A 23,059-nucleotide genomic window follows, 5' to 3' on the forward strand; every position below is an offset into this window, starting at 1 on the left:
GCCTGGGCCCAGTTACAGCAGACATCGAAGCCACTGGGGAAGAACGACATCTTTCAAAGGCTTCAGAGAACCTAGTTTTATTCCTGATTGAGAACATGGGTCTCTTCTCTCCACCTAGAAGGGGCTACAGCAGTGTCAGGGCACGATGCAGTCAACATCTGTGCTTCACCAGACCACCCGGCCCTCCAGCAGCTGCTCTTGCAGCAATAATGGCCAACTGATCAGAGCTGCTGAGCCAGCCAGCTTCCTCAGATCAGATAATGGCTTCATGAGAAACACACATCTCTGAAGTAAAATAAGGACTCTCTGCCTAAACCAGAAGGAGGTGCAAGTGGTGGCATCTCAGGCACTGAGGAAGGTGAGCGGGAAGGGAGACAGGTAAAGGAGCTGGTACACATGGGGCAGGCATCCCTGCAAGGCCTCTGGAACCCCTCAGAGAAACAAGAGGTGACACACAGCCCCCTTCTCTGTGCAAGGGCCTGGATCCCGCTGTGCTTTTCATGCTACAGAGCAACAGTTGTCTGAAAGGAGAAGGAAGGGAAATGGCTGGCAACATACTAGAGCTGAAGTGCAGCCCTGTTTGCTGAACATAATCAGGTTCCAGCACAGGTAGCTACTAGGGGGGCGGGTGGGGGTTGGGGTGGGCAAAGCCCAGAGTGTCCATCGAAGTTGCTTCCAGTTAACCAGGACACTTGGGTGTAAAATCTTAATGGGACTGATCCCAGTATGAGGGCCTGAGGCCCAGTTTAAGGGGCTTGGGTCTCACCTCCATATCTGAGTCTCTGTGTGCCCTTCAGGCAGAGGACCGATGTCCTAGAGGCTCCCTCTCCATCTTTCCTGCCCTTGGAAGGGCCTACTTCAGGACTGGGCCTGCCTCCACAGCCTCTCTCAGACAGAGCAGCGTGGCCTGGGACCTGGGCTCCCAGAAGGACAGGGTCAAGGCCTCCCCTGAGGTTGGCTGTGGTGCCAACCTCTGCACAGGTGGGAACAGGCCAGGGGAAGGTTCACATTAGAAGACCAGTCTGTGGAAGTCACCACCATTGCCACCTGCTGGGCTGCAGCCCCCTGGAGAGCCTTCGTCCTCATCCTTGTCTTCATCAAAACCCCTCCCCCAACGCGGAGATGCGGGGAGCGCAGAGATGTAGGCTGCCCTGCTCCGTGCCTCCTTCTCCTGCTCCTGAGAACAAAGATGAGGGCAGGGGAGGAAACTTAAAATGCAGACCCTGAGCCAAAGTCCTTCCCTCACTCCCTCCCCCAATGCCACCCAGCACAACACTTCTAAGTGGTTCCTCTGGTCCCCAGGGCCAGGATACAGAGGAACCACAGCTTTTGTCCTTGAGGCAGTCCAGCTTAGTAGCAGAGTGGGTAGGGTGAACCCATCCTTCCACCCTACCATTCAGGCTTCAAAATCTCTCCTCCTCATCCCAATAAAAACTCCAATCCCTTGGAGGAAAGGAACTCATTCATACTACACTGTGACTAGCTGACAAGGATTGTAGGGCACCAGGAAGCAGCAGGTCTGGGGACTTTGATGGTAATGCCATATCACACAGGAACATCTCCACCAGCTTCCTGACCTCGGCTGTCTAGCTCTCCACCTCTGCAGGCACAAGGAATGGAATCTGCCTGTGAGAAAGCTCTTCCTCCTGAAATGGGGTCAGCCTCACAGACTCCTAACCACTGACCCTGCCTCCACCTGGATAGCCTGGCAGGAATTTAACAACAAGCCCATTTGTCCCCACCCCAAACACCTACTCCAGGTGCCAGCATCCACAGGTTCTGGCATGGCTGTTCCAGGTATCTATGGCTAGTCCCCATCCCTCTAGTCAAAGCTCTTGATGTGCCAGTTGCTAAGTATTTTTATACCATCCTTGACTCTAAAGAGTCAAAGGCACAGTTAGGTAGGAGGTGCTACTCCTTCAGCACACTTACTTAATAAGTGCATGATTAATTATCTAGTGTCTGTTCCTCTAAAATGAGAAGTTATGTCTGTCTAGGCCACCAATATACTTCCAGCATTGAGCAGTTCCATCCACTGAGCACTGGATGGATGGATTAAAAAAAGGAAGAGACTCAAAGAGAGGAGCAATAACTTATTAAAGCCAGTGGTTGCACTGGGACCAGACTCCCTTCCACCCAGGAGATCAAAGATCCCGACGGTCTGCTCACCTGCAGGTAAAGGATGTTGTCTTTGGAAATGGCTTCCATCAAGTCCTTGTAGAGGGTGGGCTCTGCACGGACTCTGGGAGAGCCCAGCTCGGCCTCGGGCCCCTCCTCAGGACGCTGCCGGTAAAAGAGCACATAGGCCGTATCCTTGGGGAAGAAAGAGGTGACATTGCTCACAGACTCGAAGGAGGAGAAGGACACCCGAGTGTCATTGAACAGGTACCACTGGTTCTCGGGCTCTGGTCTATCGGCAGTTCCCACAGAAGGGGCTGGGCGGGCAGCGCCCTCTCGGGCATAGCAGTAGTAGTGACCACTCTCCGAGGACACTCCAGAGTGCACCACGACGCTGCAGAGATCATAGGCCTGGCCCTGGCCACCAGCCAGTGGCAGGTGGAGCAGCAGGGGTATGGCGACATCGTCCAGGATCTTGCGGCGCCGCATAGTGCGCAGGTCGAAGGAGAAGCGCAGCAGCGTCAGGATGAGGTAGCGCGGCCCCTGGCTCAGCTCCACTGCCTTCTCGGCATCCTGCAGGGAGGCACACGACTCGCAGTAGTAGCGGTTCTCTGCTGTCAGCCTCTCAGGGCACAGGAAGTAGTTGACCAGGTCCAAGACAGAACGGGAGCCTTCTGGGCCACACATCTGCTCTGCAGAGCAGGCGGCAGCATCCCTGTGGGTCCCTGGTTCTGGGCTGTCCTCGTCATTCTCTTCCTTGTTCTCAGCTTCCTTCTCCTCCTCTACCTCTTTCTCCTCTCCCTCCTTCTCCCTGGTCTTTTCTTTCTCCTCCTCCTCTCCTACTTCCAATCCTTCCTTCTCCCCTCCCGCTTCCTTCCTCTCCTCCTCCCTCTCCACTTTATCCTCCTGACTGCTCTGCCCCCCAGCTCCCTGGGAGTCTAGGCTGTCAATGTCCAGGATGGCGGGGGGTGCGTCCCCTGTGATGCAGAGTTTCCTTTGCCTCCGAGGACCCACCCTGCTTTGGACCTGGGCTCGTGATGTTGGGGGGAGCTCCTGGGCTCTGATGTCCTCTGCAGGGAGCAGCACGGAGCCCAGGCGGCGGCGGCGTTCAGGAGGAGGAAAGGCAAGAGAGAGGTCTGTGAAGGCCTCCTCCCGGGAGGAGACATTGAAGCAGTGGAGACAGCATATCCGGGTAATGATCCTGCCTCCGAACATTTTCTCCACAGCAGTTAAACTTGGGCCAGGGGGTTCCTCAGGCGGGGAGGGTGAGCTGGACTGCTTGAGCTTTTGGCAGATCCTTGTCCCTGTTTTCTCCTCTTCATGCAGCCTGAAGGAGAGCACAGGGTCTGTGTGTGCACAAATGGGTCCGCTCACCTTGTTCATGCCCACCTACCTTCCTCAGCAGACACAAGCACACAGGAGTCTGCACAGGGAATACACATACACGTACCTAATGGCATGCTAACACACATCCACGCAGGAGCCAGCACACACTGCACTCACCTGCATGCAGGCACACCAGCACAGTATGTAAAGACTTGCTGGACCTATGTGCATATGCCCCCAGGGCAGTGTCGAAGATCCACACACAGCACACGTACGCACAGTGACCCCTCCCCACAGAGGTCACTGTTCAATTCAGCATCACCAACCTTCCCTCGCACTTAGCCCCAGCCCCACACTTATAGCACACACCCCTTTCCCCAAGCCTTCCACAAGTGCAAGGCAGCACTCCTGTTGCCAGAAAGAGTTGATACAGCTCAGAGGTGTCCGGCTTTCCCCCAGGAGCCCTCTCTGGACTTGGAGCCCCCAGCCTCCCTTACCGATCCAGCAGGTACTTCAGGTACTCTGAGCAGTCCTGCTGGGTGCCGGGGCTGAACCAGGGTGTCCAGGACGCAGAGAGGAAGTTCTCTGGGGAAATGGCAGGCCGCTAGGATGAGGCAGGTAAGACAGGGTCAGGATCAGGAGGCCACTGACCACCCAACTGCAGCATGCTAGGCCTGAGGGTCTACCTGGGATTCTTCCCCAAACTTCCCGGCCTCCTCACTGAGGTCCTCCCCCTTCCTAACTGTCCCTGACCCCAGCCCATCTCACAAGTCCACACAGACTGTGAACAGGATGTCAGGTTCATGGAGATGAACAATACTCTAGGAACCTGCTCTTCCCTGACACACCTTATACTTTCTCTCCACCCCTTTGCTCCAGAGTGGCCGTTGACCTGCCCCCACCCCACCCCCACTCACAACACACTGCATTTCCCTCTGTTAAAGCACAACAGTTGTCGTATGCAGGTCCATCTTCCCCACCAGACTGAGCTCCACGAGTCAGGGACTCCACTCACTCATCTGTGCCCCCACACAGGGACTTGCAGAATCCCTGGCCACGGGCTTTCAGTTCCATGAGGGCAGAGATGAGATTTGTTTTGTTCACCTCTGTACCTCAACAGCCTGGCTCTCTGAAGGGAGAGATTTGGACAGCACAGAGCAGAGCTCAAAGGGCCACTCCCTTTTCTGCCCTGTTGGCCCCACAAACCTGTGCCAGCCTAGACAGGGGCCCAGTAGCTTACTCCATCAAGGGGGAGCTTATAGCCAGATGCAGGCAGATCCTGGTGAAGGCAAGGGTGAAAGTGCAGAGGCCTGACTGGAGCCCCCTCTCCACCCCGCCCCCACAACCCCTGCACTCACCTGGCTGTGCTCCAGGAAGGCAAAGAGCCACTGCAGCTTGGTCATCAAGGGCTGTGAGTTGTTCTCAGTCAGACGAAGCACACAGTGTCTGAAGCTTCAAAACAAAGCAGGAGTACCCATTGTAAGCCAAGGGCACCCAAGAAGCTGTCACACACCCACATGACAAACAACCCACAGCCTCCAGGCCAAAGGCAGAACATAATTCTAGCTCAAGTTGACGCCAGGGGCCAGGGAGGAGGAGCAAATGAACGACTTGGCCCAGAGTGTCTAAGGTCAGGAGCTTAGCAATGGCCTTCGTTTGTATGGTTTGGGTTCCATGAGGGCAGAGATGGGATTTGTTTTGTTCACCTCTGTACCTCAACAGCCTTGTTCTCTGAAGGGCAACACAAGGTGACCCCTACAGTCCCTTCCAGCTCTGACACCCCGTGACTCCAGGATTCAAAGATTCGAACATCCTAAGGCCCTGCTCAGGGCCCCTGCCCCTAAAGCCACCTGAGTTTCCCCTGACTTCAAATGAGGGAGGCAGGGGTCAGTGTGAGGAAGATGCTGGAAGAAGAGGACACTGTGGGAGTAAACTGGCTCCTGGTGACAAAGGTCTGATATTATCAGAGATGGGAAGGAGCCACTCCTGACCCCCACAGTCCCTGGAACAAGCCAATTCCCAGGCCTCAACTCAGCACCTGTTCTCACAAGCAGTTCTGGGCAGACCCAGTCATGCATTTCTCCAAGCTAAGCCCACTGCACAGAACAGCACTACTCAAAGTGTGGTCCACTGAGCCAGTCTAAAACAAGGTAAGTTCAGAAACGCAGTGAGCACTAGAGTTTTTTGCGTAGAATTTTAACATTATTACAACCATGCAAACACGTGATTATTTTTCTGGTAATCATTTTGTTGTATTTTACTGGCGCAAAACAAAACATTAGAAAAAATAGTCCTTCACCAGACAGTTTGAGAAGAACAAGTAGCAGCACCTCAGAAGATTTAGAGATCAGCTCCAGCCTCCTCCTCCTGAACCTGAAGCTCAGGGAAAAGAAACTGACTTGAGGTCATTCTATGAGCCAGAAGCAAAGCTGACTTTCACTGAATCAAAGCTGAAATGCTGAACGATTTTAAAGCAAGCCGTAGATGGATAGGTAGCCAAAGACAATAAAGATTGTATGCGTTTCATTAGAGAGAGAGAGATGTCCAATACAAGGGTGAGTGGCAGTTCTATTCTCAAAAACACAATCCACCCCCATGGACTCTAGGAGAAAAGTCAGTAATGTCAACCAACCCAGAGCAAACCCATTCCCCTGCAGCCCAGCCCCTGAAGCCCCACCTTGAGTTACCACCCAGTCCTCACCTTTTGCCTTGGCAACAGCCTGAGGCCCTCTGGGGCCTCTCACCTGCCCTCATGTATCACAGACCTCAGGGAATCATGCCAGCAACACAAAGCAAGGCCCACTCTCTCCAACCCCTACCCCTTTCTACCTCTCGCCAGAGAGACCAAAGGAGAGAAGCAAGGCAGACAGGGAATTCAAATGCAGCACCTACTCAGAAGCCATGAACAAGGCCTGAAGGATGCTGTTCACGTAGCACGTGTTGCCCAGATTGATTAAGCCAATCTTTCCCGTGTCGGACTTGGCCATGAGCCGGGGGTAGAAGCCAGCCAGCTCACTCTTCTGGGAGGTCCAGGCATCCTGCCCCAGTAGCTGCTTGATGCGGTCCTCATTGGGAACATGGAGGTCCTGAGAAGGGAACATGCAGGCAGGATGGCGGGCACCAGGGACAGCTCGGAAAATATCACCTCCTCTGGGAAGCCTTCTTGGACTATAGCCAACCCCACAGCCTCCCTGACACACTGCCCTACAAATGTTCTAGAGATGTGTGTCAACAGCTCCCTGCTTACAAACTCATCCCAGGTTCTCATCTTGACACGTGGGCTTTCTGTATGTTATTTTGGGTCATGACTGCCTTAAGGTGGTATAATTCCCATTTTATAGATAAAAACACTAAGATTCAGAGGGAGAAAAGAACTGTCCAGGGGCATACAGTCAATAAGTGAAGAATCTGGATGTTCTTAGAAGAGCCCAGGGTATAACAGATGCTAAGCAATGACAGCCCTTGCCCACATCCAGGGGTGTCAAGATCTCAATTCTAGCCCTGACTCTTGTCCTCACTAGATGCTTGACTGTGTTCAGGGAGCCTGTGCCTCAGTCAGTTAACCTTCCTAGGCCTCAGTTTCCTCGTCTATCAAGTGAGGATACTCCTACCTTATATCAGTTTGGCATTCTATACTTTCAAGGCGCTTGTACACAATGACGTTTCCATTTTCACCTTCTACTTTTAGATCTGCAGAATCAGTTTTCAAGAGAATTAGTCACCCCCCCTGGAAATGGATCCTACAGACAGGATGGTGGGAGGACCCCAGGGTGTGAGGTATGGGTCCATGGTCACGGGCTCAGGGATTAGCATGCTTTCCCACTCATTATCCTTTGTCACATTAAACAGCTGTACCTAAAAGAATATTTCCAGGCACAAGTTCTAATAACAATATATTTTAAAGAAAAATACCTAAGCATAACATAATGTTATTTAAAAGATTTAAGCGACATTCACAACAGTTCCTATTTTTATTTCCAGATCCTGAGCACAATGCCCCAGATCTGTCCAAAGCTCCACAGAGCTTCAAACCAGCTTAGCACCCAAAGCCCTTCTCTCCCCGGTGCACGTCCTTTGGCTACCAAGGAAGGTCATGCTCAGCAGTGGTTTATCATTTTCCTTGTGCATTTACCAGGATCATTGTCAGATCATTTATCAGGTTGGTCAGTCATATCTCACAGAGAAGGGGGGAAAAGTAAAACAAACCCAAGGAGATGCCAGAGGACAGATAAGAAGATACAGGCACAGTATCTTCTCTCCTAGTCCCCCGCTTTTTTTTCTTACTACACCCTATCCAATCGTCCCCACCTCCCGCCACCCCCACACAACATGAACAAATAAAGACAAAAAGACAGAAATAGGCACAACCCTACACACGCATGCACGTGCACACACAAAGATGCAAAAATATCCACACCAGGAAAAAAAATAAAGTAAAATGCCACTTTTCTCCAAAGAAGGTAAATTCATATTCTTAGGAAAATAAAACAAAAACTTCCAAATTCCAAACTCTCAAGCTCCTAATGTTATTGGAAATTTACATACAGTGGCTACCTTGGAAAGGACCACAGCTCCCAGAGAAGATGCCATAACCTGATACATCTAAGAGAACTTTCCAGAATTTATGTACAAAGGAAGATGTATACAAAGAAGGATGTACTTATAGAACACATGTGAAAAAATTTTATAAGCAATAAAGTCCTATAATTTGCTGTCTTGCCTCTCAAACTGGCTTGTGCCAAGAGGTATTCAAAGCCACGTTATAAAAGTAGCACATTCTGGAGTTATACTCTCCAATATTCAATGAAGAAAAATATGCTTATATTAAAACAAATGTTTATAATTTTGAAGTATATACTTGAGTCTTTGAGATAAAAATGAATTTCTGGAGAAACTTTGAGCCACGTGAGGGTACTTTGGGTAAGTCCCCGCCTCTGATATCACGTACTTCACTGGAAACATTTGATCTACTGGATTAAGCAGAGTGGCTCAGCCTGGTTCAAGACACTGTGCTGAGATTCTTCTGATCTCCCCTGCACTCCACTGACAACACTACCAGCCAACTGGACTTGCACATCCCCACCTCCATGCCCTTCCCAGGCTCATCTGGAGTGTCCTTCTCTTGCCAGTCTCTATCCATCAAGGTCTAACTCCTATATCCCCTACGATGCTTTCCAGGATCTTCTCAAGTGGGGTCGCTATGCTATCCATACCTGTCTTATAAAGCCTAACTCTCGAGGGAGGTTTCGGTAATGGGCCACAATAATCAACCACATTGTATATCGACAAAATAAAATTTAAAAAAATAAAAATAAAAATAAATAAAGCCTAACTCTCCACATCTACTGGTACATTTGCAAGTACTGGTGTATTTGCAGACTTATCTTGTCCCCTGGGTCAGACTGTCAGCCCTGAACATGCAACGCCTGGGTCTCACTCATCTTGGATTTCTCTTGTGCCCAGTACCAGGCCATGCTCTCTCCTCTTTGTTCATTCCCATATTACAGTGTTCTTCACTAAGGTCATGTTGTGATCACATTCTATTCATTCACTCACAGACATTCACTGGGTACAGAAGACAAAGATCAAAATGACATGGTCCCTGCTCACCAGCAGCTCACAATCTAACAGGAAACAGAACAGTCCCAGAAGCTCAGAGCTCTTGATCTACCCTCCTTCTGATGCCAAAAACCTTGGGTGACATCCCCAACAAGTAGAAGTCCTGTCTCCTCCACTCACCCACCCCAGTGACAGGGAGCACATGACCTGTCAAGGCAGCCCCTTCTGCTGTAAATTAACTCTATGAAAAACTTTATCATGTGAAGTTTGAAAAACTGAAAAGATCCAAGTAAATGCCAGAGGTTTTGTTTGTTTTATCTACTCTCACTCATGGTGGATTGTCCCTTTGTATTTTTTGTCATTTTTGGATTACAAATTCATCTTCAGAACTTTCTTTATGGCTTGCTATGTTTCTACCCTATGTTTCAACCAGGTATTGCAAGTTTATGAACACTTTTAATATTAGTATCTAAGCTTGGGGGTCCCACAACCCCAAAGATTATCTAAATTTGAACCCCTAAACCCACATGATAACAGGCTACTGATAAGTTTCCCAATCCAGAGCCCAGACCAAGCCAGAAAAGTTTCCTTGATGCCTATTTGGGACTATGTATATATTTTTTCTATATCACTTTTTTGCTAGTAGTAAAGCCTTTCTTGGGTCCTGGCTTTCAGTGGGCTTTTAAGTGCCAACTCCCTGCTGGGCACAGGCCTGAAGCCTCACCTCCCATCCCCATCCACTAAAGCCCCTTGGTGACCAAGGGTGGCCATCTCACCCATCCTCCATCCCCATCTCGGAGCAAAAGAGCATCAGTTCCCACTCACCATCTTGGAATTCAGTTCTCTCTTCCTTTCTGGCCCCTGGGGATTTCCCTCTTACTTTCCTGCAAGCTCAGCTATGTACTTAAAAAGACGTTTGTTATATTTTAATGAGCATTTCTAGATGTTTTGTAGTGAGATACTTTTCGGGTTATCTATGCTGCAGAAGTGCAAGTCAGACTGGAGGTTCTGGAAGGGCTGCCTACTGAGACATGTTTACCCACACTCAGACCTACCATCTGTATCAAGCAATGGGGAAGGGCTCAGCCATCTAGGGCCCTGGCTAGGTCTCTTACTACAAGTCAACGCACCCCTCCAAGTCTCATTTCCTCATCTATGACACTGAAATAACAAAATCTTCTTCATAGGTTTCTTGTGAGCACCAGAAGATAAAATAATATGGGAAAACACTGTCAAATGTAGCACTATCTACACGTTAGTTATTGTTGGATCCTAGCAACCTATCAAGCCTGGCGTAGAAACCCTTTCTTCTGTGTAGCATCTTTCCCTAATAGAAAAGATCTTTCCCTCCTCTGGTTCCTCACTGCTCTTGGGCCAACCCTCAGAGACATTTTCATAAGCTACTTAGGTCAGGGCTTCTTGTATAAAGGTCTGTCACTCCCACATTGAGGAGCTGCAAGCTGCAAGCTCCCCAATGGAGGAGACTTTGGTTTGCCTCATGTGGGTCCCTAGTTCCCAGCCTGACCTTGGAACAAAGTCAGGCATCAGTAAAGACATGTGAACAGCTATAAACAATCCCTGCCCTGGAGTACTCACAGTCTGATGGGGGAGACAGAAACACAGACAGACAGTGACAACCTGTGACAGAGGGATGCACCAGGGCTTGGGGAGCTCAGAGAGGCCCTGAACCAGCCTGTTGGAGGCTGGGGGTGTAGGTATTGGGAGTTATCAGGGAAGGCTTCCTGAGGGAGGTAACACTTGAGCAGAGCCTCAAAGGATAAGAAGCTATCTAGACAGAACAAGGGACGGGCTACAGTTAGAACAGCATGAGCAAAGGCTCAGAGCAATAAGAGAGGATGACCCGCCCGTCTGGGGAGCAGTGGGTGGTTCACTGTGCCTGAAGCACACAGTGGACTTGGGGAGGTGACGGGAGACAGCCAGGGACCAAATGATAGATGGCTGCCACCAACCCACAGCACGGCCTTGAAGAAGGCCCACACTGGCACCTGTCAGAGCATGGCAAGGGACAAGTAGGGGACTGTCACTCACCTTGATGGCCTCCATGACAGGCTCATAGAGGTCTGGGAAGCCTGGGAAGCGGAACACCATGCAGTGGACCAGCTCTGCCAGCTGCTCCAGGCAGCTGGTCCCCGAGTTCGAGTCCTCCTTGACCAGAGAGGCCACCATTGGGGGGATGTGAGGAAGGAGCTGTGAGAGCAGAGCGGGGTCAGGCTCAGCTCCAGCTCAGCCCTGGAAGCACCCAGCACTCTTTGCCATGGGGAGGTGTACCCGCCTGACCTTCATCCCCCGGCCCCAGATGGGGCTCTAGTTCTGCAGGCAGGTGATTCCTCTACAAGACCCATGACCTAAGACACCCTGCCTCGGTTTCTGCACCTGTAAAACAGGATCAATAATACCCTCCCACAGGTGAGGGGACGCCTGAGCCCAAGCCCCAGCAGTTTAACCTCAGCCAACTGACCTGCGCCAAGAGCCTGAAGGTCAGAGTGACCAGGGGGTTGCTGCCCAGCCAGGAGTGATGCTGGAGCTGCAACACAGTCTGAAGCATGGGCCCCAACAGAGCATGGGTGGCAGCCTCTGGGGCAAACACCATATTCCTCCCACAAATGTTTACATGTCAAGCATCTCATCTTCACCATGACTTTATGTGGCAGCATCATCAGCCCCATTTTATAGATAAATTGAAGTTAGGGAGGTATACAGTGTGCCAAGGATTTCACTGTGGCTTATGGGAGAAGCTGGTGTCTGAACCAGGTCTGAATACATAGCCTGTTTCTTTTCTCTGTGCTATTGAGTTTTAATGTTCAAACCCAGTAGAGTGATTTACCATAATGTTATAATGGACAGAGTCAGGCCACAGGAACTGGGAGCAGGGGAGCAAAGGAGAAGGATGCAAGGAAACAAATATCTGTCAAGCCCCCAGTATAAGTACAGCAGGCTCTTGACAAATATCAACTTGTTTAATCCCTTCCCACCATCCTAGGAGTTTATACCTGTTCTAGGCTCTGAGAGGTTAAATGCCGGCCCAAATTCACATCTGGCAAATGGCAGAGCTGAGATTCAACCCCAGGTACCCCCAGTCCCTGGTTCTCTGCATTTCCCACTACAACAAATTGGGAAGCATGGAGTTTCACTGCCAGGTCTCAGGGAAAGGCAGGCTCAGGCTGTCCTTCCCAAAGGAGGGCCTTAGGACAGCAGAAGGGGCACCAAGCTGGAGGCTGCGCCACCTGTGTGCTGGTGGCCAGCGGATGTAGGAAGGACACTGGGTGGGGAATCAGACCAACTTGGCTTGAATACTCCTGTACCACTCACCAGCTATGTGTCTGGGACAAATGACTTCACCTCCCTAAACTGCAATTTCTTTTGGAGAAATGGAGAATATGATAGAACCTCCCTCCCAAGGCTGTTCCAGCAGTTAGAAGAATGAACAAGGTATTATCTTCAGCACCATGCCAGACACACAGCTGGCCCCAAGGAACGCTAGCTATCAACAATCTAGGCTCTGTCACTCTACTGTGTGCCTGGGGGAAGCCATACGAATTCTCTGGCCTCCATTTCTTATCTGTACAATGGAGTCTTAGGCCTCCTCCAGTCCTAACATCCAGGGCTTCAAGGTCTTGGGCCTCAAGCCTCAACCTCTTCTCCCCAACAGAGACATCACGTCTGGCCCCCCAGGCCAGACCAGTGGGGATGCAGGGCTGCCTATCATTGGGGCAGCAGGCAGGGGCCCTTACCAGGTGGAAGGCCTCATGGGAATGCTGGAAAGTCAAGAGCATGTACTTCAGTACAGACAAGGCAGCTCCTCGGACAATGGGGTACAGCAGCTTGGAGAAAACCTGGAAGAGAGCTCTTGGTCAGGAGTCCCCCAGGCCTGGGCCACCCGAGGCCAAGCACAGCCACATGCCTGAGAGGGGTGAGAGACGCCAGAGTTGAAGCAGCAAACCCATCAGGAGCAGGAACACGGAGGTACTCACAGACCTGGGTGGATGGACAGAAAGTGAAATGGACAGCAAGACATATCTAATGGATGAACGGACAGACCAAAAATGATGACAAACATACTTGAATGAGCAGTGAGTGGAATAAATGGGGGGAACCTGAAGCCCAGAGAGGGGGAGTGAATTAGCCCAGATCACACAGCGAACTTCGGTGGGAGCCCTTGTGCTCTGCCCCCCAGATCTGCACTGCCCTGGCAAGAGACTGGCAGGAAAGGCCACAAGCCCCAGCTAGGACAGGGGCCCACCAACCTTCTCAATTCTGGCGAGCGAAACCTCAATCAAGATGCTGAACTTCTTAACGGCAGCCAGGCCCTTCAGCAGCGCAATGATCCACTTGTCAATGTTCTTCCCCAGGGGCCAGGACACCCAGTCGATCATCCTGGTGAGGGGGGTGATAGTGACACAGGGACAAGGGAGGCCCAAATGCCTGTGTGAAGATAGTCCAGGGACTAGCCATAATGTCCCCAGTTTCCACAGTGACTCACACCTACACAGGGCAGCCCTGGGATCCATGGGATAAACAAGACACCTCTAGGAAATGCAAATGAGCCCAGCAGAGACTGAGGCTCACAGCCCACCAGGAAGGGAGCCAGGCCCTCTCAGCATTCCAAACCTCACCCCTGTCCCACTGGGCTGCAGTGGCAGAATGGGGCTCTCTGCTACCTCTGCCTGGAAGAGTGCCACCCCTGGGCTAGAATCTCTGGCTCCAGCAAGTCCTTGCTGTGTGACCCAGAGCAAGCTACTTCCCCTCTCTGATCTCTCCCTCACAGGTGGTTGTGTGGATTAAGAGAGATAAGGATAGCTCACACTAGGTCGTACTCACCCTGCACCAGGCACTGTGCTGTCTGCTTTACATGCATCATCTGATCCCCACAGCACAAGGCCTGGGCAGCGTGAGCACGCAGCTGGCACATAGTAGGTGCTCAGGAAAAATCACTGTCAGCATTTTTTTATACTCAGTAGACTGTGCTATAAAGAGCGAGAACAATGACAGAGCAAAGCAATTATAACAATAATAGATTCGTGGCAGCGTTCTAGGCACTTTACACATACTATCTCATTTCATCCAATTTAATCCTCACAACAACCCTTTAGGATGGGATCAATTATACTGCATTTAGTTGAGGAAATGGAAGCATAGACAGGTTGAGTAACTTGTCCAAAGTCACACAGGCAAGAGGCGGTAGAGGCAGGATTTGACCTCAGGCAACTTACCTCTAGAGCCTACACTCTTACCCGCTAAAGACAAGGAATCAATCCCAGAAGGCCTTTTGAGACGGTGGATCTGCACACGGGAATGGAAAGAATGGCAGAGGGAGGCATGCCGGGTGGATGGGGCCTGCATAGGCAAAGGCCTGCAGGCAGGAGGGCAGGCGACATATTCTAGGATCACCGGACAGGCAGGTGCAGCTAGATCACAGGTATGATGACATTCAAATGAGGTGGAGGATGTGCAAGGGCTCTGTGAGCTGAAAAGCACCCAAGCTCTGTTCCTTGTATTCGTGAAACTCAGAAAGCACATCGTAAAGTGCTTTTGCCTTCTCATACCACCCCGTGAGAGCCTGAAACTTCTTACACCACCACCCACTCTGCTTTTACGAAGGGGAAAACTGAGGCCGAAGGGTCACCGGCATGTCCAGGGTCACACAGCTGGTACCTAACCTGACAGCATCACTACAGCAGGGTTCTCTATGTCCCCCATCCAGCCAGGGCTTGGCTGGATCCAGCACAGAACACGGCTCAGTAAAGGATGGATGGCTGAGCAAGCCTGAGGGCCTGGGCTCTCTGACACTCAGTCTAGCCCAGCACCCCCACCTGGCCCTCAGCACCTCACCTGCTGATGGCAGTCAGCATCTGGGAATCTGTCACACTGTCATCATTGCTGAGGTTCCGGACAACACCATCCATGAGCTCCAATGGGAGGTGCTGGACCACACTGGCCAGGGCGCTAGACGGTGGCTCCTCCTCTGGAATAGGAGGCTGGGCTGACCTTGGTAGGGCAAGCAGGCCCCTCCCCTCCTCGACCACCCAATGCTGTCAAGGAACTAGGCTGTGCAAAGAGCACATGCGGGCGGCCACCTCTCTTCCTACAGCCTCACAGTCTCTGATTACACATTAATTCACTCACTCAACAAACCTTCACTGGCACTGCTTTGGGCCCAGTCCTGTCTGGGCAGAGATGAAGTGCTAACCCCCAACTGTGGGTGTATGGGCAAGACCTCTAGAAGGGGTAACACTGGAGCTAACCAGAAAAGGTAACAGGGCTGGTTGGACTCGGGGGGGGGAAGAAGACACTCCAGGTGGAACTACACAGAGGCCCAGAGGTGAGACAGCGCATTTAGTTATCAAAATGTGTTGTCCCAGGTATAAGGACCGAGTTTAACACTGAAGGCTCCATGAGGTCGCCAGACCTTCACCTCTGCCTGCCCTGGAAACCTTACCCTGCTGCCAAGTGCTACCTGTCTCAAAACTCAGGACTTCCATCGAGCCAAAGGCCATAATGAGCCCCCATCCTGTTGGCTTGCTAGGCCCTCTCCGGCCAGATGGATGCGTGTCCTCCTCAACCCACCACAAGACAGGACGCACAGGACGTGCTCAGCATAGCTTTGCGAACTAAACTAAAGGGCACGGCAGTCCCCCACCCGGGCATCCGCCCGTTGCGCACACGCGCCACACGGCCGGGCGGGCACTGACACACCGAACCCGCACATCCAGCGCCAGCCCAGGCGCCGCGCCGGGCCCGCCCCGCCGCACACGCACCTGTGCAGGAGATGACCGCGAACAGCTCCTTGAGGCAGGGCAGGATGGCAGCAGGCTGCGCTCGCCACAGCTGCGCCAGGAGCCCGCTCACCTGCTGGGCCTGCTCCAGGAACTCCACCGCGCCCTCCTCGCCCTCGGCCGGGCAGCGGAAGCGGCCGAGGCAGCGCACCAACTGCTGGCAGAAGAGCAGGCGGTGCGGGCCTTCGGGCACGCAGCGCGGGTGTCGCGCCAGCAGCCGCGCCACCTGCGCGCAGGCCGCGGGCCCCGGGCGCTCGCACACGGCGCGCAGCACCTCGCGCCGCAGCAGCGCGAACACCTCGTCGGCCGCGGGCCCCTCGGGCAGCAGCTGCAGGCCCAGCTGCACGCAGGCGAGCGCGCGGGCGCCCGGCGGGCCGGCCCCGCCCTGCAGCAGGCGCAGCACGCGGCGCGCGCTGAAGAACTCGGCGAAGACGTCGGGGTGGTGGCGGCCGGCCACGTGCAGCAGCTGGCAGCCCACGCGGCGCGGCAGCTCGTCGGCGCCCGCCACGTAGAGTCGCGCGCCCAGCGCCAGCAGCGCCAGGCACTGCTCCCGCTCCAGCGGCTGCCGGGCAGCCTCCAGCACGCGCCGCACCAGCCCCTGCTTCACGCTCACGGGGTACGATGACGTCACCACCGCCTCCAGGATCTTGTCCATGGCGGCCGCACTGCGGGGACAGGGAGCGGGTCACACTCTGCCCGACTGCTGTGGGGCTCGAGAGCCACGGTCCGGTTCCCCGTGTGCCCCGCTGCGTGCTGAGGCCTTGGGCGAGCAAATCCACCTTTCTGGGCCTCGGTTTTGTCCGGTGTGAATTGAGGGGAGGATACCTACCGCACCGGGAGGTCTCAGGATGCAGCAGAGCACGATAGCTGGCACACGGTAAGCCCAGGGAGTTGTAGCTATTGCTGCTGAGCGCCTTTAACCGCCCAAAAGCAACTTGAACCTCCTCCCCACGCTCGCCCCTTCGCCCTTCTCCCCAAGCCTCCCTGGTGACCCCACCCACTCTTGGGGCAGGTAGGAGCTGGCTCTAGAAGCTGCTGTCCAGAGTCTCCCCTAAGTCACGTCCTGTGGGGGAGAGTCGATGGCGCACACAAAAGCACCTCCAGACAGGACCGGCCTGGCTCCCTCCACACTATTTTTCCTCCCTCAACTCCTTGCCCCTTTCCAAATGACCTTCACCTCTGCAGACTCCACCCTGAGCGTGCTGCGACTTTTGCCTGACACACCCTGTCTCCTGAGCACCGCCACCACCACACACTCACACAAGCAGGCTTACTCCTGCTGTCCTTCAGAGACTATCTAAAACACCTGTCCTCAGTGAGAACATCCCTGGTCCTCCAGACATGAATCCATCCCCTACCCTTGATTCCTACAGTCACCTGCAGCCTCGTCCTCTGTTACAGCTGGGATCACTTATTCCAGGCTGCACAGGTCCCAAGCCGTTCCACTGAAGCAGAGCATCTCTTCTCTGTGCCCTGCCCCTGCCGCCCAGCCCAGCAGCCCTGCACACCTAGGGCCCTGCCTGCTTCTCCAGCAGCCCCTCACTCAGGGCTCACTATACTCCCTCTGCCACCAGGCCTTTGTATATGCTCTTCCCTCCCCTCCTGGCTTGGTTAACCCTTCAGACTTCAGCTGAAACTCACTTCCTCAAGGAAGCTTTCCCTGACCTTCCTGTCTGGGTCAAATCCCTTAGTTAAAAAATTAGAACATCCTGTCCTTCTTTATATCACTTACCATGATTACTTCATTGGGATCAGCCTTCCCCACAATACTACATATGGTTCCTGCCCTCCAGTTCTGTTCAGAACAGTGTTCCCAGCACTGAGCACAGTGCCTGGCACACGGAAGGCATTAGCTGAACGAGCGAATGCAGAGCAGTGTGAGCTACCTCCACCTTAACCCCTGCACAGTAGCCTTCCTTCTGCCCTCCCCCTCCCCCTGGGCTGTTCCTGGAAGCCTTCATCCCACGCTGACCCACTCTGACTCCTGATTCTCCTACTGGTTCACATGGGTCCAGTTTGCTCTCTTAATTCTCAACTCTCAGCTCCTAGAAGGCAGGGCATTTCTTTGCTTTTTCATATAATCCTTCTCTAGGCAGGACCCAATATAAGATGTGGCAGATAGTAGGTGTTCAACTAAACTTATTGGCTAAGTAAAAACTACTATATTTTGAGAACTGAAGCTGATTTGAAGACAAGCCAGAAATTTGTGGATAATGGGCCAGAAAATTTTATTCAGAACCACAGATATTTTGGGACCCCAACTATGTGCCAGGACTTATGGAGATGCTCCCTTCTCTGTCCAGTTCTTGGCTGTGACCAAACCTCCATTACCACACGTGTGGGCCCATTTGTTTAACTGTCTCTTTCACCAAGCTGTGAGCTCCTCAGGGCAGGGACCAGGGCTCATTTCTCTGTGACTGGCATCGCCCATGCCTAGAGAGTGCATTTACTGTGGTTGGAGGATCCAGCCATGGTACAGATCAGTGGTTCCCAAATGCTGCCCTGGCTGCCTCAGAATCACCTGGGCACTTGTTCAAATTTCACATGCCCAGAGTTCATCCTAAGCCTCCTGAACTAGGAAGCAGGGAATGGTGTGTTCGATTCTGCTTTTTTTACCCTTTGAGTGAGGTTCATCTGGGATGCATTCTAGTTCCCATAATGGTTACTTATGGTCTCTGAGCCTGTGTTTCCACCTTGCAGGGTTGTGAAGACAAAAATGAAGTCCTTAGCATGGTGCTGGACACAAGGACATTCTCAGAAAATGTCAATTCCTGCTGCTGCTTTAGTCCCTGCCAGTCTGGTGGTGGAGAAGTGTCTGTAAAGAACACCAGTGCAAGGCATAATATCAAAAGGCCTTTAAAAGTGTCTTTACAAACTGGTCTCCCTACAGCCCTGTACACTCCTCTCTTTCCTAGGCAGTGCCTGTGACAAGGCAGTTGCTGTGGTGAACCTCCCTCGCACGAACACAGTCCATTCTCCCAGAGGCCTGGGATGGCCCATCCCTGCCCTGCAGGCTGCCGGATTTAATATGCTTTCAACCCTGGAGGCCAAGAAATTCTGGTACTCAGGCAACCAAGGAGAATCCCTAATCAATGGGGTACTGGCATCGTATGTGGAGGAAGAGGGCATGGAGTCAGGCAGCCATGGAGTTCTGGGACCAGGGAAGGCTCTGGAAGTGGAAAGAAAATCAGACTAGGAATGAGGGGTCCTGCATTCTGGGCCCAACTCACTGTATGATGTAAACAAATCACATGCATGAGCTGCTTTTCTCTTCTGTAAAATGGGGATAAATGACATTAGATTGTGCCAAATGCAACTGAGTGATCAAATGCCACAATTTCACATCATTCTACCTAATTCCACAGAAAGTGGCTTGTGCCTGGCAGCTGGGAAGTCAGCGAGGAGCTGTTCCGTGAGGGCTCTCATCTCCAAGGCCAGTCCTGCAGTCTCTGCTCAGTACGCAGCTGGGCCACACCACACCACACCTGCCCCCACTCCTGAGGTCAGCTGTCACCATGGTCACCAAAAAACCCACTCAATAACATCTTGGATGCATTCATTGCAAAAGGGTTTTAGAGGCTTCGACCTCACCTGACTCCATCACAGGCCAGAGGAAGGAGGCAGGATGAGGTCTGCTATCCCTGTGGCTGGAATGGGGAAGCTGAGGCTCAGAGAGGGAGAGGGACATGGCCGTGGCAGGACAGGACTAGAACCTCCACTCTGCCTCCCTCGGGGAGGAAGAAGCAGACCACCAGTGTTCCTCAGGGGAGCCTGGGTTACCCCTAGGCTCCGGATAAGGAGACAGCCTGTCGACACTGGCTCTGACCCAAGGGACAGCTGCCCAATGCCACATGCAGCAGCAGCAAAGAGCAGCCATGGCTTCCTCTGAATAGCCTGCATCAAGGCATGAGACCCAGGTTCTCTGCTTCGGAATGGCCAAGTGACCTTGGGCGAGTCCCTCCTGCCTCCTCAACCTTCTCACCTTGAAAATGGGGACCGTTCCAGGCCTGCCACTCCCAGGGTTGGGACAAAGTGGAAAACACATGAGGGCTGGGGCAGTCATGAGTCTGTTCTAGGGCCACCTGGCACTGAGAAGAGAGACAGGCACTGTCAAGGGAAGGAGGCAAGGAGACAGGCACTGCTGATCTAGCTGAATCTACAAGGAACTTCCTCCATCAGCCCTCACTGCCAACTTAGTGCTTCCCTGACTCCCCTGAGCTCCAGCCCCACCCAAGATCAGCTCCCCTTTACTTCCTGCCTGGATAGTGCAGTGGCCTCCTGCCCCATATCCTCATTCCCTCCCTCAGCCCATCCTCCAACAGTGGCATGCATCCTGGAGGAGAAGAGAGTCCAGGCTCTGAATCCAGCCCAGCCACTATTCTCCATGGTAGCCACGGCCATGGAGGTCGGTGCTCTTTCACCTCTGCGTCTCTGAACCCCAAAATGGAGATGACTACCTGCCCACCCCTTAGCCTTCCCCAGCCAGCACTGCTGGCCCCCCAACCCCTTAGCTTCTACCTCTTACCCTGCTGCTATGACAGCCTGGAAGTCCCAGCAACACCCGGCATGCTTCAGGACACACAGTAAGCACACGGGAAAATCACAATCCCTCCCCCAGAAAGCCCAGATCCCTTTATCTGCCCCTCAGATGACCCTCAGCATTTCTGCTATGTGTTGACAGATCTCTGCATGGTGGAGCCTGACTCATCTCCATCACCCCCAGAGCACGTGTGTGTGTGTGGGTGGGTGTGTGTGTGTGTGTGTGTGTGTGTGTGTGTGTGTGTGTGTGTGTGTGTGTGTGTGTGTGTGTGTGTGTGTGTGTGTGTGTGTGTGTGTGTGTGTGTGTACACAACTCCAATGCTCAGCTCCACCTCCACACCCTGGGTCCCAGCTCAGGCTTCACCCATCCTCCCTCCATGGTCTCTGCAACCCACTGCAACATCGGCCAACTAACCTTACTACACCGTAGGCTCCACTCTGCCATGCCCCTTCTCAGAGGCTCCACAGCCCCTGCAGGATAAGGTCCTGACCCCTGGGCCTTCTGTGACACTAAGCTGATGTGGGGCAGGGGTAGGGATGAGCCTGACAATCACCGTTCACTGGGGACTCCTTGGGAATTTGGGCAGAGGGCTTTTTTCTGACTGGCACTTTGCTGAGAAAGGGCCTCTCTCTACTCTCTCCTGGCAAATTCTGACTCATCCTTCGATGCCCATCTCACATGCCTCCTCCTCTGGGAAGCCTTTCCTTGTCCCTCCACAATTCGTGTCGCTGAGCTCTGGCCTCCATGGCCCTCTAAGCTTCTTTCATCCCTCTGCAGTGTTGCTGGACTCCATGTCTATCGCTCCCGCCAGGCTGGGACCTCCCTTGGTAGGAAGTAGGTCCGATCCCCCTGTCTGTGCCCAGCGCAGGACCAAGCACAGAGGTGTCTGTAAAGGTGTGCTGAGCAACTGATGAGAGACCATGACAGCAAAAACCAAGGATGTGACTAGAAAAGTACCTTCCAGGGACTGGCCTAACCCTTGTCCAGTCACTGCCCCCTCCTCTGCCCAAGCCTGGTCTTGCATACGCATAATGCTGAGAATCTCAAACATCAGCCACGAAAGCCCCTACAGAGGTCACTGGACAGAACTGAGTGAGGCTTTAGCCATTCTGGAAACAACCAAAGCAGAAGAAAAAGCAAAAACAAAACAACTGTTCCTGGTGAGCCCTCGGGCCAAAACAGAAGCTCACAGAATCTCACGGGACAGGAGCAGAGCGGCCCCTCCCAGCCCCCCGCTCAGCACCCAACATTGAGGAGCTCATTTACTCTCCTCTCTGACCCTCACACTGAGCCTCCCTCCTTTGACTCCTCTGGGTGCCAGAGCTGCCTGGGGGTCACCAGCAAGCACCCTCCATCTCTGGCCCCTCAGGTTTCTGGGCAGCAGCATCTCCCTCTGTATTTTTTAACTGAACTTCTTGTACCCACGGCAGCCCTGGGAAGGAGCCCTTCACCCTACTCTGAACAGCCCTTGTCCGGTACCCACGGCAGCCCTGGGAAGGAGCCCTTCACCCTACTCTGAACAGCCCTTGTCTGGGCCACCAAACTGTCTCCTGAAAAGAAAGAAAAAAAAGGATTTTACTGGTAAAAAGCAATTGCTCTTTTACTAAAGAGGAATGGGGGTAGAGAAGGGAAGAAGGCAGAAGCAGCTATTCCCTCCTCAGGAACTCACCTCAGTCAACCATCCCTGCTGGGGGTCACCCCCCACAAACCTCTGATGGCCGCGCCCCACTCCCACCCCCACCCCCACCCCAGGCTACCTGGAAAGGAGAGAACCAAGGTGACACGTGGGGTCTCAGGTTTGAAAACGCAGTTATAGGTGAAGTATTCTGGGTTCAAGGATGCTGAGAACAGCAGAAGCCCATTCCAAGCAGTGGTGGCCTCTGGGACCCCTAGTTTGTGTCCCAGCTTGGCCCCCCTCCTTGCCTCCAGTTATTCCAGTGCATCTGCGCCCAGCCCACCCATCTAGGGGGCCGCCCTAGAAAGGCCAGAGAGCTTCATAGCACTGGGTGCCCTCAGTCCTGAGCGGGGCGGGAGTGGGATCACCCCGACATACAATTGATGAAGGCTGAGGCCCAGAGAGGGGTACCTACGTGCCCAAGGTCACACAGCGAGGCCCAGTATGCACCCAGACCTCCTGCCTCCCAGCCCCGGGAGGTTCAGGAAACGCCAGAGTGCAGACACCCCCAACCCACACACATGCACCCAGCCCGCTTACCTCCGGGACACCAGTGGGCCCTGCCTCAGAGCCGGCTCCTGGGCGGGGCGCTCAGGCCAGGCCTGGGCCGGGCTAGGTCAGGGCGGGTCCTCTGCTCCCCCCAGGGTGGGGACGCCCTCCGCAGGTCCCAGACGGCAGTGATGCTGCTTCCACTGCAAAGCCCAATCTTCCCACCCCGCTGTGCACAAGCCTGAATACACCCGGGGAGCGGAGCAGCGGGGCTGCGGGTTGAAGCGGGGGAGGGGCAAGGTGCGGGAAACGGGGCGGAGCCGGAGCGGAGGCCACCCGGGGAGCCTCCACTCAGGCCCCGTCCCCTTTAAGGCCAGCCGGCCTGATCGCCGGCGGGGGCGGGGCGGGGAGCCGGACGGCCCACCGAAATGCCTTCTGGGAGATGAAGTCCGTGCTCGGTGCACCAAGCCGCAAAGAGCCCAGAGAAAACTATAAGTCCCAGAGAACAGCGCGCGGATCCCGGGCCACCACGCCCCTGGGCTGAGCCCCGGCCCTCCG

General features: G+C 53.5%; 1 protein-coding gene across 1 annotated transcript; it reads right to left on the bottom strand.

Moving 5' to 3' along the window:
* Nucleotides 1-80: 80 nt before the first annotated feature.
* On the bottom strand, nucleotides 81-22,867 carry USP35 (ubiquitin specific peptidase 35). The gene is made up of 11 exons (XM_063093968.1): nucleotides 22,553-22,867; nucleotides 15,780-16,462; nucleotides 14,854-14,986; nucleotides 13,269-13,398; nucleotides 12,756-12,857; nucleotides 11,053-11,211; nucleotides 6,337-6,530; nucleotides 4,803-4,896; nucleotides 3,942-4,048; nucleotides 2,170-3,445; nucleotides 81-1,177 (listed from the first exon to the last, which is right to left on the bottom strand). The coding sequence occupies exons 2-11, from the start codon at nucleotides 16,450-16,452 to the stop codon at nucleotides 1,010-1,012; spliced, it is 3,036 nt and encodes a 1,011-aa protein (XP_062950038.1). The 5' UTR covers nucleotides 16,453-16,462; nucleotides 22,553-22,867; the 3' UTR covers nucleotides 81-1,009.
* Between the last annotated feature and the right edge of the window lie 192 nt (nucleotides 22,868-23,059).

This window comes from Cynocephalus volans, chromosome 4 (genome assembly GCF_027409185.1).
Source record: "Cynocephalus volans isolate mCynVol1 chromosome 4, mCynVol1.pri, whole genome shotgun sequence".
NCBI classification, from domain to species: domain Eukaryota; kingdom Metazoa; phylum Chordata; class Mammalia; order Dermoptera; family Cynocephalidae; genus Cynocephalus; species Cynocephalus volans.